This window comes from Myotis myotis, unplaced genomic scaffold (assembly GCF_014108235.1).
Source record: "Myotis myotis isolate mMyoMyo1 unplaced genomic scaffold, mMyoMyo1.p scaffold_m19_p_10, whole genome shotgun sequence".
In the NCBI taxonomy this organism is placed as follows: domain Eukaryota; kingdom Metazoa; phylum Chordata; class Mammalia; order Chiroptera; family Vespertilionidae; genus Myotis; species Myotis myotis.
Window position 1 is genome coordinate 54,932,747 of NW_023416314.1, and position 18,387 is coordinate 54,951,133.

Below are 18,387 nucleotides of genomic sequence, written 5' to 3' on the forward strand. Positions count from 1 at the left end.
GAGTGACAAGCGGCCGCTCTGTTCCCAGGGACAGGACAGGGTGACACTGTATTGGCTATTGTGCAATAAGCCTTGCCCTCTCCTGCTGCTTTTCCCACACTGCTGTGGCACTTGACCTTCGATGGCTGGTGTTCCCGTGCCGGCTTCTCAGCAGCAGTGTGGCATCATTAGGAGCTAGTTACTTCTTCCCAACCTGGCATACTTGTCATGTGACATTGGGAGAGTCATGTCACCCCTCAGAGCCTCAATTTCCTCATTTGTTAAAAGGAGGAAATAATATCTTTTTCCCAATAGAGTAGCAAGAACTAAAGGAATCCATTGTTTGCAAAGTGCTTGCATTGAATGTCTTCTTCTTCCTGGGAATCATCATAGCTCACATACTGAGCCCTTATTCTGTGCCCTGCACTGTTAGATTACTGTCTCACAATAACCTGAATAGGCAGTTGATCCATCTTATGGACGAGGACGCTGAGGCTCAGGCAGTTTAGGTCATTTGTCTAGGATAACTCTGCCAGGAAGTGCTTGTGGCATGATTGAAACCTAAGTGGTCTGACTAGCAGGTGTTCTCTGAAGTCACTACAGACATTTGAAGTCACTACAAAAGACTGCAGCGAGAGCAGAACCCAGTGCAGGCAGCTGCTCAGGCAGTGCTTGCGTAAAGCACCGAGTGAGCATGCGGCTCTAAGCAGTGGATCTTGGCTTGATATTCATGGGTAAAGCAGGAGTAAGGATAGTGCCAGGATGTGGAGCAAGATGGAAATCCAGGTTAGCGATAAGCCCTGCCCTTCTTTCTAGCCACTTGCTATGTACACACACAAGTGGGCAGGTATCAGGGTGTATCTCTGGTAGTTGTGGATAAGTAGACTACTGGAGATAACAAGGGAGGAAGCAGCAGTGGGTTCCTCCCTTCCCGCTGCTATGTACTGTCTTCTGGGTCCAGGCAGAGATGTATACTCCTTGGTATAAATAAGTTCACATTGGCCGTATTGCAAACCTTAACCGTACTACAAAACGTATGCCGAGAGGGAGGGCTGGTGGTACCATTCCACATGTGCTCAGGTAGGAACACACAACCCAGTCACACCTTGGGGCTCCTGGAGCCCAGCTTCCCAGCAGCCTTACCTGCCTGGAGACCAGCTGAGAGCCAAAAGCCTTCTCTCCTGAACCTGTAGGCAGCTCAGAGGGGTGCCACAAAGTCCCATCAAGCCTCTTACTTGAACAGTACTTTCTCTTACTTTACACCCAGTTTGAAAGGAACTGGCTCTTTTACAGAAGGCCCAGCAACTCAGCAGGCCCTAAGGGCATCAAACACTATTACTCATAGCGATGTCTGTGGGCCATCAGGGAAAAAGTGAAACTGGGTTCATTTAAAAAGCAGGGATCATGATAACCCATTTGGGAAAGATTTCCAATGGAATAAAAATGTGTGGCTCTCAGAAACTCTCCACAGTCTAGAATAACTTATTCCCCAGAATTTAGATAGCCTAGAGTTTATTAATTGGCATATGAATAAGCACCATTTATTTAACCCTGTGTGCCAGACACATATGCTCTCATTTAATCCATAAAACAACTCTGTTCATCACTGTCACACAAGTGAGCAACCCCAACCCCCAGCTGGTAAGAGGCAGAGCCAGATCTCAGTCCTTGTCCACACCAGCTCCCAAGGGCATTCTGCCCTTATGATTACTGGAATTTATGAAAAAGCACAAATGACTGAAGTCATGCATCGGAAGATGGCAAAGGTGGGATGGAGGGAGAGTCATTGCCCTCCGGGTGGGCATGTGGTGGCACCAAGGACATCGGGCAGAATGGGACTCTTCTGAGAGACCAGGGAGCAAGGGAAAAGCCACCAGCTGATTTCAGGCCCCACCCACCACCCCATGCAGTTTAAAGGTTATGTGGCTGCACCTGTGGGGTAGGTAGCATACTCCTTGCTAGATGCTGGGGATGCAGACGTGAACGTGTTACCAGCTTTACCCTTGATAACAAATGGCTCATTTTGATTTTCATAAAATTGTGAATAATTAGATAATCACTCTTAGTGGTATTCAGGTTCTGGGTAAACAGTCTATGCTATTGTTGCAGTATTATTTTTGTACTTCAGAACAAGCAGATCTAAACCATTTAATCACATACTGCTCAGTCATGGAAATAGTATGTTGATGATGGCCATAGTTAGAGCGAGACCTCTTGAATGGAGGCCAAACAGTAGTGTTCCCTTTACAACTGCTCGACCGGAAAGCACCTCTGATGCTAAATGACTGGCTCACTTTCTCTTCACACTGGCATTTCCTTCCAAGAGATACATTTCACCCTTCTCCCGGAGCCACTATCCTAATGCTACCACTGCCTTCCAGCCCCATCAGGCTGTCCGGCATATGGGTCTGGATTTATAGTTGAGTCCATAGGTGCATTTGTTTTGTGGCATTTTTCTTGGGTTCCTTACTTAGAATGTCACCCCTTCCCTCGCCCACCCCCCCACACACACACTTCACTTGAAGGCTAATTGCAGTATAAACTTATTATCCTCATTGGTTTAACACAGTGTGATTATTATGTTTTCTTATTACAGCTAATAATCAGGTTCTTTACTTCAGTCGATCTGTCAAAATGTTCCCTCTTTGATTTCAGCCTGCGTGATATGGAAGGATGTGGCATTATAAGCAAACAAATGACTGGCATGCTCCTTGAAATTCTGTCAGGGGTAATAAGTGAATCAAAACAAAGTCACTCTTCAGCTGCCATCACCTTCCCCCTTTTATTTCTTTGAGCCTTTGACAGCAGCCTGGGGGTGGAGAGAGAGCTAAGCTCAGGGAGGTGGAGGGATCAGAGTGGGGAAGCAATGGGAAAGACACCTCAGATGCTAGGGTGAAATGATTCTAGAGCTTTTCTCTAGACTCGTTTCTTTGGAGCTGGGGGTGGGGACGGTGGTTTTGTTCTTTCTTCTTGTGTGGTTCTTTTTGCTGTTCATTTCTTCTGAACGTTCATAGATCATGGATCAGTGGACTCAGGGTTAAAGTAATAGCAGCCCTCAAGGCTCCAGAACTTTGGGAAAGAGACAGCTCTGGAGAAGCGGATTCTGAGTGTCTGAGGCTTAGACAGGAAGCCTGCATGCTTTAGCTTAGTCGCTGCCTAAAATCTTTCACGCGTACCCAGCTCCAGTTTTGCTGAGTTGTGCAATCCCCTGAGGGAGTCTGTTTTGATGCCTGGGGATATTGTGGGTTTATTTTCCAAGGGTGCCCCTTGGGAGAATGGTATTCACTGCATGAACTACTGAGACAGCAAGTGACGTAGATGGGGCTGACTCATGTCAGGGCTTCTTAGCATGGCCTGTGAAACTGGTTTTTAAAATAAACCTGGGTGTTTTCTTGTGACTCACTTATGCAAAAAGTTGAGAGCTGGAGACGAGGGAGGGGAGGGGAAACTCCAGATAATTAATGATTCTTGTTGGATGGATCCTGATTGATGAACCTGAGCTATAGAGTGATTTATTTTCTCTCTTCCTTGCTCTTTTCAATCGATAAAGAAACTTGAGATCATGGTTTGAGGAGGATTCACTGCGAGAAAACATTATTTAAGTCTCAAATGTAATCAGTTTCCCAAGGATTCGCCCTTTTTTCTTTCTGTTCAGCTCAACGGGGCAATCACTCACCGACCTGCTGCTGTGTGCCCCCTCCCTGTGAGGCAGCAACGATGGGCAAGACACAGTCTCTGCCGAAATATGATGGTGAGGGTGCGAAAGTGGTTCCAGTGTTCAAGTTCTCTACACTCTGCATCATATGCAGCTCGGAATGCAATCAGGGACTCACAAGGGGCTTCATGGGAGGGAGGCTGGGGACTGGCATTGGGTTGGGCCTCGAAGGGTGGCCCTAGGTGGAGGCACTCAGGTGGGAGGGCCGGCATGCGTTTGGAGACTGGGAAGTGTGAGGTTTGTCATTTTCCTAAGGGTCAGCATAATCATTACCACTGAGCACTTGGTATGTGTAGACATATCTCCTTCAGTCGCTGTAACACAGAGTGAGTGGCAATTTTATTTTTTTCTGTAAAAAGCTGGGTAGTAAATATTTGAGGCTTTGTGGGCCGAAAGGTCTCTGTCACCACTACTCAACTCTGCATTGTAGAGTGAAAGCAGCCATGGACAGCAACGGTGTGACCGTACCAGTAGAACTTTGTTTATAAACACATGTCAGGTGGGTTTGGCCGGCTCCCAATGTGCCACTCCCTGTTTCTAACATATTTGGCATAATCTCCATTGTATGGAGGATAAAACTGAGGTCTGAGCAAAGCTAATAGAAATTCATTTGCCCAGAGCCAGGGGCCTACTTGACTTGGTCGATTCTAAAACCCATGCGCTTAACTTCCACACGCACTGCCTCCTCTGCAAAAGGATCAGACATGGTCTGGGGAAGAGCAGGGGATAATAGGACGTCCTTGAATCTCAGTGTGATCGCTGAGAACTTTAATTCAATGGGAAGTGGGGAGTCATTGATGATCTTTTGAGCAGGCGATCAGATGAGAGCTGTGCTCTGGGAGATTAAGTTGGCAGCGGTGTGTTGGTGGATTAAAGCTCAGAGAAGAAGAGCTCTTGTTTTAAACAGCCTGATGTAGAGAGATTCATTTCTTTGGCAGAGCCATTTCTGACTGCTGTGTAACATTAAAAGTTCTCCCTGGTGTACCAGCTACTTACATGACTTGGACACAGATCTGGCCCTTTGCCTTTCAATGTTTATCTCCCTCCCTCCCACCCTGTTAACAATTTCATTTAATGATCCTTGACTTTTCAGATTGGCCACTGTGATGATCAAGATGGCACACCATTTCCTTAGTTTTCTCAATGCTTACAAAGTTGAAAATGATCTTTAGCTCTATTAGATTTTTAATCTCTGACAACTTGGAAGTCACAGGGAAGGAAAGTGAGGAGGATTTAAGGGCGGTCCCAGGTGTGAAATAGCACCACGCTGCAGTGCGCAGTGCACTTGTGGGTCTCTGCACTGGAAGACTGGGCTTCCCGGTAGGGGTGGGGTGGGCAGGGCTAATCAGTTCTCAGGTCTTGAGGAGATAGCAAATGCAGTCCTGCCTTTCCCTTTTGGGGATGATACCCTCACAGTCCCAGGTGGAGTAGTCAGAGGTGCCCCCTCTCTGCTTTGCAAGATCAGGCCCTGACCGACAGACCCTATCCCAGGGCCCTGAGAGGCAAGGAGGGCCCCATTGTGTGAGAGTACTCTGGGCAGGATGTTCTGAAGAATAGGATGGAGGGCGAGAGTCCCGGTGAGGGCAGGGCTCCCGCTGCTCTTTAGTCACAGGAGGTCTACAGGCCGACTGCTGAAGATACCATGATAACCTTTATCATTTGGATGCAGACACCATATGGATTAGTCTGTGAACTGTTGGTGCTAATAAATGCCCAGTTGAGGTAGGATAGTTATCTTTTTTGAGTAGTCATTTGCTTGTACCACTCTGGGGGAGAAAAAGTGCTGACAAATGGGGTCTACATGTCCCTCCATTAGCTCAGAAATCCATGCATCGAGCTTAGCACTCAAAATTGGTGAGGAGGTTTTAAATTGTGTTTTCATTTGGCTTATGTCAGTTAGGAAAGTTTTCAATGAGAGCTTTTCCATGCTTGTTGGCCTGTTTGGAAGAAAACATAGTTTTGTGCTGATTGTGTGACCGAGAGGAGCAGGTCTGTGTATGGCTGCAAAGGGGTCTGCGCTCCTGATCTCATGGGCGACCCAGCCTCTGCCTTTCGGAGTGCGGTGTACACCAATGCTGCATTCAGATATGCTGGAATTTGCTGGGTTTTGTTCACAGAATCCCAACAGTGAACATGATGCCTGGCTTTTCAATTACACCGATTAAATTTGAGATTACTGCGAAGCCATCAATAACTCCACTCACACAAGAGTAATTGAGGGGCTCTGTGTTTTCGTACTTGGCTTTTTTTTTTTTTTTTTTTTTTTTTTACAAGGGACCCAGGCTCCTGAGAACTCGGTTAACTCAATAGCCCTTCATACCCAGAAATGGCCCATTAAAAGATGCCTATTGGGTGGTAACCTCCCCATACGTTTTCTCAATAAAGAGAAAAAGATTGGACGGGGCGGGGTGGCGGCGGTGGGGTGGGGGAGGCCTCTCTTGCATTTAGAGCCTCAGCCTCTCAAAGCATCTGGCGCAGACTGTTTAGTTCCGTGTCCCCTGGCCCATTCAGGCCTCTGCGTGTTTTGAAGCTTTCTTTAGCTTTTCCCTGAGCCTTGACGGCAGATCTCTCAATAGGCGAAAGCCCAGCTATGGCTGCTGAATGCCCCCTCGGCACAATGCCCTGAATGTTAATGGCACTGGCTGGCCCTAGACAGCTCGCCCGCGGGACGGGGGCTGCTACACAGGCCCAAACAGCTGCCTCAGACCAGATGGGGTCCGACTGGCTTCCTAAAGTTGCTTCTTTGCTCTTTTGCAGATCTACACGGACTGGGCCAATCACTATCTAGCCAAATCAGGCCACAAACGTCTCATCAAGGATCTCCAGCAAGATGTGACGGACGGTGTCCTCCTGGCTCAGATCATCCAGGTTGTGGGTAAGAGCAGATTTTACGCTGGGGATGGATGAGTCACTGTGGAGCAGGGTCGAGTAGAACAAGGGGAATGGAACACTGTAATCTCTAAGAGAAATACGATATTTCTGTCCCATATGTTGAGAATTTATTTGGCTGGTGCTCAGGGAGTGTGGGTACCAGCTCCCTTTTCCTGATAAGATCACCCACATAGCAATCTCATCTTGATCCTCTGAAAAGAAAGACTTACTCTGGCCAAGGCTAGAAGATGCTGGTGGTTTGGGAGGGGCTCTTTGCCCCGCTTCGGACCTCCTACTGTCTTTCTGGCTCTCACATTCTCTCATTCTTGCCCCTTCTCTGTTGGTACCTTTTGTGTGGGATTCCTCTGGAAATATTTCCAAAAAATAAAAAGATTTTAAAAAGCAACATGAGGTTGGTTTCATCCTGCCAACTCTAATTGGGCTTGAGAAGTCAAAGGATCAGACTCTGGAGAGGGCTGGTTCTGGTTTTAGCACTAGGGGAAGGGAACTGGGTGGTGGGGTTGTTAATGCCATGGCCATGTGCTGGGAGGAGAGGGTTGGTCCAGGAGGGCAGCTTTGCCTTGGGCTTTAAGGGATGTGCCCAGGGGTCCTGCCCAGGAGCTCAGCAGACCGAGGAGGCAGGGGGTCAGATATATGGCATTAGGCTGAGTGTTGTTGCTGGCAACGGCCAACTCATGCCAAGAGAGAAGGCACAGAGAAAGGACAACCCCTTGGATGTTGTATTATTGGGAAAGTTGCTTACCCTTCAAGTGTGAGAAGTAGCCTTGTTTAGTTGTAACTCTGCTCACATCTGTGGGGGCTGTGCCTGAAAACACAGGCATGTCAGCCCTTAGCTAAAACTTGTGGACTGTGGCTGCCACTCAAGGTGAAAGAAGCTTCCCTGCTGTCCTGAGATGGGGTTCTTCAGACTAGCTTCCTTTGGTCCTCCTTTTCCATCTCTCCTTTCTCCTCTCCTCCCTGGATTAGTTTCTGTTACTGTAAACAAATTGCCACAAATTTAGCAGCTTGACACAATAAATATCTATGATCTCGCAGTGTCTGTGTACTGGGGGTGCAGGCGTGACTTAGTGGGGCGCCTGTGCAAGGTTGTAGACCAGGTGTCGGCCAGGGTTGCGTTCTCATCTGGAGGCTTGAACAGGGAGGGGTCCAGGTCACTCAGAGAGTTGGTGGAATTTATCTCCTTGCAGGTATAGGAGGTGAGTCTGACTTCTTGCTGGTTGTTCACTAGAGGCCCCTCTCAGGTCCTAGAAGCCCCTCTCAGCTTCTGGCCATATGGGTCTTCCAACATGGCCACTTTGGTCAACGTCTTCAGTATCAGCAAGAGAAAAAAGGTTTTTGTTGGGAGAAAGAACCTTATATAATGTACCATCCTATCACCTTTGCCATATCCTGTTGGTTAAAAATAAACCCTTGAGCCGTAACCGGTTTGGCTCAGTGGATAGAGCGTCGGCCTGCAAACTGAAGGGTCCCGGGTTCGATTCCGGTCAGGGGCATGTGCCTTGGTTGCGGGCATGTCCCCAGTGGGGGGTGCGCAGGAGGTGGCTGATTGATGTTTCTCTCTCATCGATGTTTCTAGCTCTCTATCCCTCTCCCTTCCTCTCTGTGGAAAATCAATAAAGTATATTTAAAAAAATAATAAAAAAATAAATAAACCCTTGGTCCCACCACACTCAACAGGAGAATATTGTACAAGGGTTTAAACTTAGGTGAGAGGATTCTTGGATCTGCCACACTCCTTTCTTCTTTTCATCCTCTTCCTCCTCCTCTTTATCATCACTCCTACCAAGCTCTTTTGAATGTTTCTCTCATTTAATTTCCTCTACATCTCTATGAAGTAGGCAGTATTCTTCCCATTTTACAAATGCAGAAACTGAGGTCCATGAACCAGTAGCCCAATATCACATCACTAGTGGGCAAGGGAAATCTAAGCTGGATGAGTCTGCTTCAAAAACTTCTGTTCTGTGCTTGGCGGCATTATACCCCCCTGTTAATTCAGAGACACTGAACCCAGTACAAGGTTCTTCCTCTCTTCCCTTCAGTTCAGTAGGTAGTCATGGAGCACTGACTGTGGCCAGCATTCTGCTCCTTCCTGGGACTGGAGGCATGTGTGCAAGGCTTGTAACCTTGCAAGGAGTAGTATCTCCTTGGAAAGGCCTGCCTGTAAGAGATGACTTGCACCTGAACTGGGTTTGGTTCCCCATCTCAGCAGGGTCACATCATGTAATGGACCAACTCTGACTGAGTCTTGGGCCATGCAGAGTGTTTCTACCAGGAGTCCTCTCTGCTTTCAGCCCAGACAGAAAGACAGAAAGTGGGAGAGGACCGTGCCCAGAGGCCTTGCCCTCATCCTGGCTCCATCCCTCCCCACTGTGGGACCTCCGAAGAGTCGCTTAACTTCTGCTATCTCTGTTTCCCCTTCTTCACAATGGGCACAGCCATGCCTGCTTTGTCTGCTTTTGTGGCAGTTTTATGAAATGCAAGGTAGGTATCAAATATGAAATATGTTTAAAAACTGAGAAGTGTTCCTGGATAGCACCTGGTAGGTGCTGCCTAGAAAGGTTTGTGGAGAAGGATGATGAGGCTTTGGTAGCAGTGTCAGTGTGTCATGATAGATTAGTGATGTCTGTCGGGGGCCCAGAAGTGGTGAATGGTAGTATGTATGTTGTGAATTCAGTAAACATAGTGCTACAGAAATGTAAGCCAGCATGGTTCTTCCTGTTACTCAGGAGGTTGTTTCCCTGAATCTACTCAGACGACATCAGCATTGCTAGACTGTTACTCCTCTGGGCCTGGAGCTACTGAAGTAGGCGTCAGAGGCTCAAGTGAGTGCCCGTGACCAGGCTGCCCCTCAGGCCAGCAGCCCTGCAGGAGAGGCTGGAGGGACCTCTATCATTCCACCGGCTGCTGTCCTGGCCCTGGGTCTGCGTCATCTTCTTTTCTGGGTTCACAGAATTTAGCAAGGATTAAGGATGAGAATTTTATGCACTGCAGCCCCTGCTTCTGCAAGTCTGGGTCGAATTTTTTCCAACAGGTGGCCAGGAGGTTTCCCCTTCTCAACATTCGGTATTCTTCTGAACATTCTTCTAAACTGTATGTCATACCCTCTTCCTTTCTAGGACTCTGCTGCAACTCTTAGCTCTAAGTTTAGGAAGGGACCTTTAAAAGCCCCAACCTGATGCATGTATGCAGTTAATAGACTCTGTTAAATAATATGATGGGCAGTTTACTACCTGCTCAGGAAACTAGATCTAACATGGAGAATTGGAATCCTTCAAAAGCTCTTTCATTAGGTGGAAATCTACCCCCTTGGTGGTATCTCTATACAAGTAACTAGTTCTTTCCTCCAGGGCGACAAAAAAACAATCTAATCAGGGACAATGAGAGCATCAAAATAGTTGAGGATGGTCATGGATTATAACTGTGGAACAAAATGGAACTCTGTAAGTCTATATGACAGATAGATAGATACATCAATGGAGCAGAGAGGGCCCCACTGTCCAGGAGAATGCTGACCGATAAATGTGGAGGGAAGCACAACCTTTCGGTAAAGATTAGTTAAGGCGAGAATTACCAATGGTTACAGAAATCGAGAGAAGGAAGTTTGATGAGGAGCAGACTATTTGCATGGTCTCAGTGTCTCTCACTAATTGCTTATTAGTTCCCAGGGAAATATAGTAACCACACAGGGGAGAATCCAGACATCATGACCAGGGGTCAAGATGACATTACTGGTAAGGGACAGATGGATGTCAATGTGCTCCTTGTGTCATAACCAAGAGAACATAGCACTGATGCTGAATCCAGTCAGGGGTGGAAAACCTGAAACTAATCCTGAGGAATCTCAGGCAAACCCAAATTGTGGAACATTCTATTAAAAACAAAGCTGGCCTGTATTGTTCCAGAACGTCAGTGCTGTGAAAGACAAAGGAAGCTGAGAGATCGTTCAAGACTAATGAGACATGACAGCTGAATGTACTTTGTGGTCCTGGCCTGGAATAAAATGCTATAAAGGACATTTTTTTTTTAATGTCAATTGACAGAATTGGAACATTGGAATTATATCAATGCTAAATTTTCTGAATTTTCTAACTCCGCTGTTAGATAATATTCTTGTCCTTTGAAAATACATGCTAGGTATAAGGGGCAAAGGACACGATATATGTAGCCTACAGAAAAATAATTCAGCAAAAGAGTGTGCCCTATACAGAAAAAGGAATTTGGGAGGCGGGGGTGGTGGAGAGAAAATGAGAAGGGATGAAGGAGTTCTCTGTACTATTCCTGTCACTTTTCTGCAAGTTTGAAGTTATTTCAAAATAAAAAGTTAAAAAGAAAGTATCTCAATAAAGGCCCATCAATACTTGCAGGAAGGGAGATTGTCCCTTTAAGGGACAGCCTCTCGCTAGACCCTGGAGGAGTATTGTGCATAATGATTAAGGACTTGTGGTGCTATGAGGCCTGACCCATGATTTTGAGTGTGTGTGTGGGGAGAGGGGGGCGGGGAACCAGGGAATTTACCTATAAAGAATTTCCTATAAGCTAAACTTGGAGTCAGTTAGGGTGGAGCTACTAGGTGAAGCAGTCAGGAAGGGCATTCCTGGTGGAGGAAACTATGTGTAAAACAGCTGGAGCATAGAGTCAGAGGGTCAACAAGGCAAAGTCAGGCAGGGCTACCCAGTACCAGGCAGTGAGTTCTGAGCTTTAGCTTCAGTACAAGAGCCAATGGTTGAAAGAGCTGATTTTCAGGTTGGGGAATGACTTGAAGGAAAAGCTAAATGCTTTTCACGGACACTGCTCCTATCTAAGTCTTCATCTATTCCACCTGGAGGTGGGCTTCCTAGATAGGGGGCTTATTTGGGTCTCCATTTTTCCATCATTGCCATCCGCCCCTGGGGCAGAAATGGACCTTTGCTGCCTCTTTGCATCCTTCCTTTAGTGACCGAGGGCTGGGTCTCTCTGAGTTCAACCTCTTATTAGTGTGATTACCCTCTTGAGTCATGAGCTGCCCAAAGCCAGCAGTTGCCATCGCGGTGCCATCTCCATGAGTTAGTAGAAAGGTTTACGAGGCCAGGATAACTAGCACGAATCAAGAGGGAGAGACAGCTCCCCTTTCCTGCTTACATTTCTGTCACTCAGGGAGGATACCAGAAGGGGCTGGATTCAGGAAAGGGGCGGAGGCAGGAGAACAACAAGAAAGAGGTGAGAGAGAAGGAGGGAAACAGGATGAACCGAGAGGCTTGGAGAGAAGGAGGAAGCCCAGACCTAGAGGAACAGCTTTCCTGTTAGAGGTGAAGAGAGCTGATAGCTTATTTTCTATCACCATCTGGGCTGCCTCTGAGCACAACCAGGAAATTCGAACACGCAGGAGTGTACCTTCTTTCTCTTGATGACCTACTAGCATTGAGTGATCTTGGGTAAGTCACCTGCCTTTCTGGGCAGCCAGTTTCTCTCTTTTCCCACATACATAGGACCATGAATGGATGCATGGGCTGGTGAATTGCTCTGAACTTATCAGAGGAGATCTTTGGAAAAGTAATGAGTTTGATGCCACTTTTCTTATTTAAAAAGTACACTAATGCTTTCCAGTTACTAAAGTGTTGATAAGTTACTACATTAATGGGCTAAGAATGTATTGAGCATGCTGGGATGAAAAAATTACCATTGAATGCTGGTTGTAATCACAGTTGAGGACTTTGGGGACCAATGCCTTTGCATCTGGTTATCTGCTTTGGGGCTATAGCCAAAGACCCCCTACAAGATTTAATAAATTTGGCTCTGAAGACCAAGTTCTTCTTCCTTTTTACTAGCAGAATCAGAACTGCTATTATCACTCTAAGTATTTATGACAACCTTGGACACACTTGAGAATTTAAAGGAGAAGTCTTTAAATTACATGAAATTGGAAGCCAGGATGTCCAAGACTCGCTTTGCATTTTTATTCAGTGTTTATTTTGAGTTTGGGCTTAGTCGTTTGATCTCTTCCCATGCACCCCTTAACGTGGTCAGGAATAGGCTTCATCCCACGGTTTTATTTTAATGTTGTAAATAGCAGAATTAGGCTCATAAGACGTGATCATTTGAATTCAAGGAGTACTTGACTATGGTTTAGGGGACAGACCATGAAAAGGAATCAGAGAAGTAATTAGATCAAGCTTTTGGTTTCATTTATCTGGAAGATACATAAATAATCTTTAAAATGATTTCTTAGATCTCAGTTATCCATCCTTCGCTTTAATGGACACTAATGACCTAATGCTGATCTGGGCAGAATCCAATGACTTTGGCCGTCATGAGTATCCAGTTGGAAGATATCTTGAGTGTCATTGATGCCCCAAAGCTACAATTTATTCTCGAGTGTGGTATATCAAAATCTACAGTCACAGTGCAGGGCTGCCATTGTTTCTCATGGATGCAGGAGTGACATTCGTCAAGGATCATTTTTTTTTTTTAATTTTCAATATGCACATCTATATTTACAAGTGAGAGGACAAAACAGGCAGTATCACTTTTGATTGTTTGAAATGGTCAGAGTATTCATTCCTTAGTGCCACTCAACAAATATTTACTGAGTGGTCACTGTGTGTCTCACTGCCCAGAGCTCTGGGGTTACAGTAGGAAACAAAGGAGATGGAAGTCCTTGTTCTTGTGGAGTTTACGTAGGAATGTTATATTCTGGCTGTGTTTCCTGGTGAACTTAAGAACCAATATCCATTCATTTAAATCCTATTCATTGTGCATCTTTTACATGCTTTTTATTTTTAACTGATTTTAGACAGAGGAAGAAAAAGAGGGAGGGAGGGAGAGAGGGAGGGAGGGAGGGAGGGAGAGAGAGAGAGAGAGAGAGAGAGAGAGAGAGAGAGAGAGAGAGAGAGAGAGAATGCACATGCTCCCACCAGGGATCGAACCCACAACCTTTTAGTGGACAGGATGATGCTTCAATCAATTGAACCACACTGACCAGGGCTTATGTGCCTTTAAATGCTCTGTGACACCTCTTTTGAGAGTAGGAGAAGCAGTGGTGGAAGAGACTTTCTAAAATGTCTAATCCAGTGTTCTCTTGAGAAAACTCATTGGGTCCTTGAAGATCTCCCCAGGTGGGTCATAAGCCCACCTTTATAGAACACACTGTGTGCTAGGCACTGTGCTAAGCATTTCACTGGCATTATGTAATCTATTTCTCATAGCTCCTCCTGTGACATAGGTAGCATGAGCTCTATCTCATAGATGTGGAAACTTTAGCCCAGAGAGGTAGAGTGACATGGCCAAGGTCACACAGCTGAGGATCTGTAGAGGTGGAATTCAGACTGGAGTATCTTCCCCAAGAGCCAGTGTCCTGACCTCCACATGTACTGTTGTTTTGGGGCAGCTACAATCACAAACTCCACCCTCAGAGATATCCTGGGCTCATTCTGCAGGGCGTCCTCCACACTTCACCATGGGAGACTGGCCCATTCTTCCCTGTTATTGGTATTTGATTTCCAGTTAATTCAGTGCACCCACTTGCTTTCACTTCTCTTACTAGGTAAAAGCTACTATGACTTCAAGAGTATCCCAGATCTAGTTTGGACTTACCATGGCACCTTGGATGAGCTGTTTTTAAGTCTCACTCTCTCATTTTCCCTGATTGCCACCAGTTGGGAATAGGATTATTAGTAATCCTGTTAGTATAAAGCAATGTTCGTATTTCTGCCTAAAGATGGGGTGACATGATATCATCTATAGCTTTTGTGCCCTGGAGCTGAGTCGTAGCTAGACTGATCCACTCTGAACCAGCCCGTCTTTTGTGGGGAAGTTGCTCTTGCCTGTCTGAAAGCCTAAAGCATGGTCCCAGTCTTAATTTCCACGACGCCCCGTTGCTCCAAAACTGTCGTCAATGCAGTTGTCTCTGCTTTAGATGATGACCTTGGCCCAGCTGTCCCTGGAGGACGGCGGCTCGATGAGTAAGTCCTAAAGCTTGCTAGATGCCTCTCAGTATTTCACATGCCTGTGCTGATTGGACAAACCCAGTGTAGGCCTTAGGACTTGGTTGGCCTCAAGGGTCCTGAACATCACGTTTTCAAGTGTCTGTGGTGGTGATTTATTTTTCTGACTTGTGTTTCCTTTTTCAGCAAATGAGAAGATTGAAGACATCAATGGCTGTCCGAAGAACAGATCGCAAATGGTAAGTGGTACAGGGGTAGAGAGTGCTGGTGTCGTGTTAGCCCTGCCTCTGAATGATATTGACCATCTTGAAAACATTCACGCCATAAGCTTTACTCTGGGGGATTATATTAATAAACTAACAGCCATTTCCAAGTAGCCACGGTCTGCTCTTCTGACATTTGTTGGCATTTACTGCAAAATGGCTGTGATTTTTATGTAGATGGTGAGACAGCAGCAACGAAATATGGTGCTTGCTCTTAGGAACAAATTGTGCAGAACTGGTGCAAACATATGCTTGTTTAGAACTTGGACTGTTCTGACTTGTTCTGCTTCCTTAAAGACCCACAGCAATTTCTATTTGTGTATGAAGCTGAGGCCTGGATGAGGTGGTGGTATCTCCCTACTCAGAAATGAAGGCATGTGGTCTGATTCTCTTTAAAGGTTAGAACAATGTGAAATCAGAACTGTGATGGGAAATGAATTATATGCAGATCATTCTCAACGTAACCTTGACAAGTGATATTCCCTCTGCTGTGATGTGCTTGCTTAAGCTCTGATATTAAAGCTTTTATTAAAAGAATCTTTTAAAATCTATTTTTTGCTTGTTGCATGTTCTGCATGTAACCATTGAATTAAAATCCATGATCACTGTTAAGTTGAGAAAACATTAAATTGTGATGCTCTGAGTGCTTAGCTTTTCCCTCAAACATGGATATTTACACAAAGGATGTATATTATCAGAGTCTGTTAATAATGTTAATGCCTGTTTAATATGAAGGTAGCAACTTAAGGACAACTCCTCCCCCCCCCCCAACCCCCCGACATTAATTTGCTTCTAGAAATCTAAAAAAAAAAGGATAATTTTTTTTCTAACCTCACCTCACTCCAGTTGAGTAGGCACAATTTGATAGTCTCATTCCAGAATGCACTAAAATGACTTGGGTGCACTATCTAATTTTCTGAATTGTTGTTATCCCAATGAGTTGGACAGATAGCCTGTTCAATCAACTTCTTTTCATGTACACAACTTTTCATAATAGAGAAGGTGAGAGAGAGTGTGTGTGTGTGTGTGTGTGTGTGTGTGGTGAGGGGAAGTCGCTTTTCAGTGTACATTCTGAAACATGTTTCTTTGTTTTATTGTCCCATTGGAGATTGTTTCTTTTTGTTTGATCCAGAGAGCAACCAGTCCTTACATAGGAAAGTGTGGCTGCTTTGACTTTTGGAAAAGCGTGGCTGCTATTTTTGCTAGAGCTACTGCAGCTGTCTAGTGTATTAATAATTGAGAAAATTTGGAGGATAGAAGACTTAATTTTAGTGCAGGCATTTTACACATGCAGTTATATCTTCACATGGAAGAGATGCAGTATGTCCCCCTGGGATAGATGTCAATGCCTGCATCCCAGCTCAGGCTAATGCGTATGTAGAACTGACATTTGAAGGTAGTGAACCTTTTATTCTATTGGGAACATTTGTATTTTCCACACCTTCTACTGGAGGTGTTGTCTGTTGTTAAAGTCCACTTTCAAACTTATAAAATAAGATTCTCACCTCAAGTTCTTTTGTGAAAATTCAGTTGTATATGTTAATATCTTATTTATAAACTATCCTAGTACCAGTGCAATTTTGTGGTTTCTCCATAACTCTTTCAGCTGTGGAAGTACTGTTTTGTTTTATGGACTTTTTTTTTTAGAATGCAAGGATATAAAAATTATATAATTGCCTGTGGTGATGAGTTCCAGCTTAGGGGCAGGGAGGCAGACGTGATCTGGTGGCAAATGTAGCAGAGAACACAGTTCAGCTACAGGATGCAAGTCCAGGAAGATGTAAGAACCCCCACCACAGTCATTCCACTCTGTAGGAAATGAGAAGGATGATGATAAGGACAACAGGGCCATTGTCCTTTCCCCTATATTACAAAACAGTGACAAATTCATAAGGCAGAACTGGCCTGGGGCACACGGGAAGTTCTTATAGACAAGCCTGGTGTTGTTCTGGCTAATAGGACACGTGTGTGTATGTGTGTGTGTGTGTGTGTGTGTGAGAGAGAGAGAGAGAGAGAGAGAGAGAGAGAGAGAGAGAGAGAGCGCATATGGAGTGGAGCATTTCTATTCTTGGGAAGCACAATTTGAGAATATAGCATAGTGGATGGGCCACCGTTTCTAGATTCCTAGGTTAACTTAGGCCTTGTTTAGGGTGGCTAATGATAGAGACGTGTTGTTTGCTGAATGTTGCTTGGTTGGAGGAGTCCAGAGGAAAAGGTATGTGGAGAGCATCGTGCCGATAAAGGGAAGATGACGCACAATGAGTTAAGAAGGTGGGGAGTGTACCTGTTGGGAGGGTAACTGTCAGTCCCTTAAAAATAACCAGCATGGAGTTAATGTGCTCACTCTCTAAGAAAACAGAGCATCTTCAGGGCCCTTTAATAATGGAGCCAAAGAAAAGCAATTTCATCCCAGAGCAGGAAAAATGGGTGTTATTCCAGTTACAAAAGGGGAAATTCACTTCATCAGCTTACCGGTGGGGAGGAATGGGGGCTTTGATTTTGTGGTGGGAGGCACAAGCCTTCGCCTCTGGCTCCAACCCTCTCACTTACCCTCCTCCTCCTGACGCACCAGAGCCCAGGCTCTGTTCCCTGGTCTGACTCCTGCACTCCAGGCTCTGCTTCGAGTCCTGCTCTGTATCCAGACCATGGGGACGTAAAAGCAGATAGTTGTGGCATGTGGACTAGATTCCAGGGGTCTCAGTGCACAACCCTGGGCATGACATTGCATGCTTTTAGCCAGTCAATTGACAAACATTTACAGAGTGCCAACGAATGCCAGGCACTGGGCTAGGCCAAGGGAATACCCTTGGTGAACAACATGTGATTCCTGCCCTCAGGGAACTCAGTGATGAGTAGGCAGGAGACCAGAGGACAATGAGAACAACGGGACAGTGCAGCTGTTCCCACAGGCTCCTATGCGGGGCACTGGGGCCCATTCTACTGCAGGCTCTGGGGAGGTTTTAGCATAACTTCTAAGGGGCGAGTCTCAAAGGCAAGAGGGTTTGCCACAGCGGGGTGATGGGTGGACAAGCATTCCCATTTCTGGAGAATCAATTTCCCTGAGGGTGTCACAGACCCTGCTGAAGAAGGTTTTGCAATATCTTTTTAACGATCCTCCCCGAGTGCTGTGAGCTGTGTCTGGTGACATTCTCCCTGCCTCCCAGCAACATCAACCCTTTGTCATGTTGCATCCAAGGTGAGGGCTGAGGCATGGACGAGCCCAGAGTACAACAGACCCCACAGGCATGGTGGTCTTTTCAGACCCAGCACAAGCCTGCGTTCATCCCTGCTCCCCAAATTGCCACAGCTCGCAGAGCAATCCCCGTTGGACCCGGGAGCAAAGTCTCCAAAAGGAAAAGAACCATCATCGACTCCTGTGGGTAGGAGTTGAACCAGGGGATCTGGAAAAGGAAACCCCTACCTGGTGGGAAATGGTGGTTAATATTTTTAACATCAGCTCAAATGTGCCTCCACACAGTGCTTTCAGGTTTACCCACTGGATCCTCCCAACTCTGCTGTGGCCGGCATGGCACTCCCCACTTTGGGGTGAGAAGATCGGAATGCCGGGTAGCGGAGCGCTGTCCCCTCCGCTACCCCGGGCAGAGGCAGAGCTGGGATC

General features: G+C 46.0%; 1 protein-coding gene across 3 annotated transcripts in view; it reads left to right on the top strand.

Annotated features, from left to right (window-relative positions):
- The window catches only part of NAV2 (neuron navigator 2), a 365,169-nt gene that overhangs the window by 115,206 nt on the left and 231,576 nt on the right, over nucleotides 1–18,387 (top strand). For all 3 annotated transcript variants that reach the window (XM_036325651.1, XM_036325652.1, XM_036325653.1), the window contains exons 2-3: nucleotides 6,452–6,569; nucleotides 14,692–14,744. In XM_036325651.1, the coding sequence (XP_036181544.1) occupies nucleotides 6,452–6,569; nucleotides 14,692–14,744 (171 nt within the window). The remainder of the gene's footprint in view (nucleotides 1–6,451; nucleotides 6,570–14,691; nucleotides 14,745–18,387) is intronic.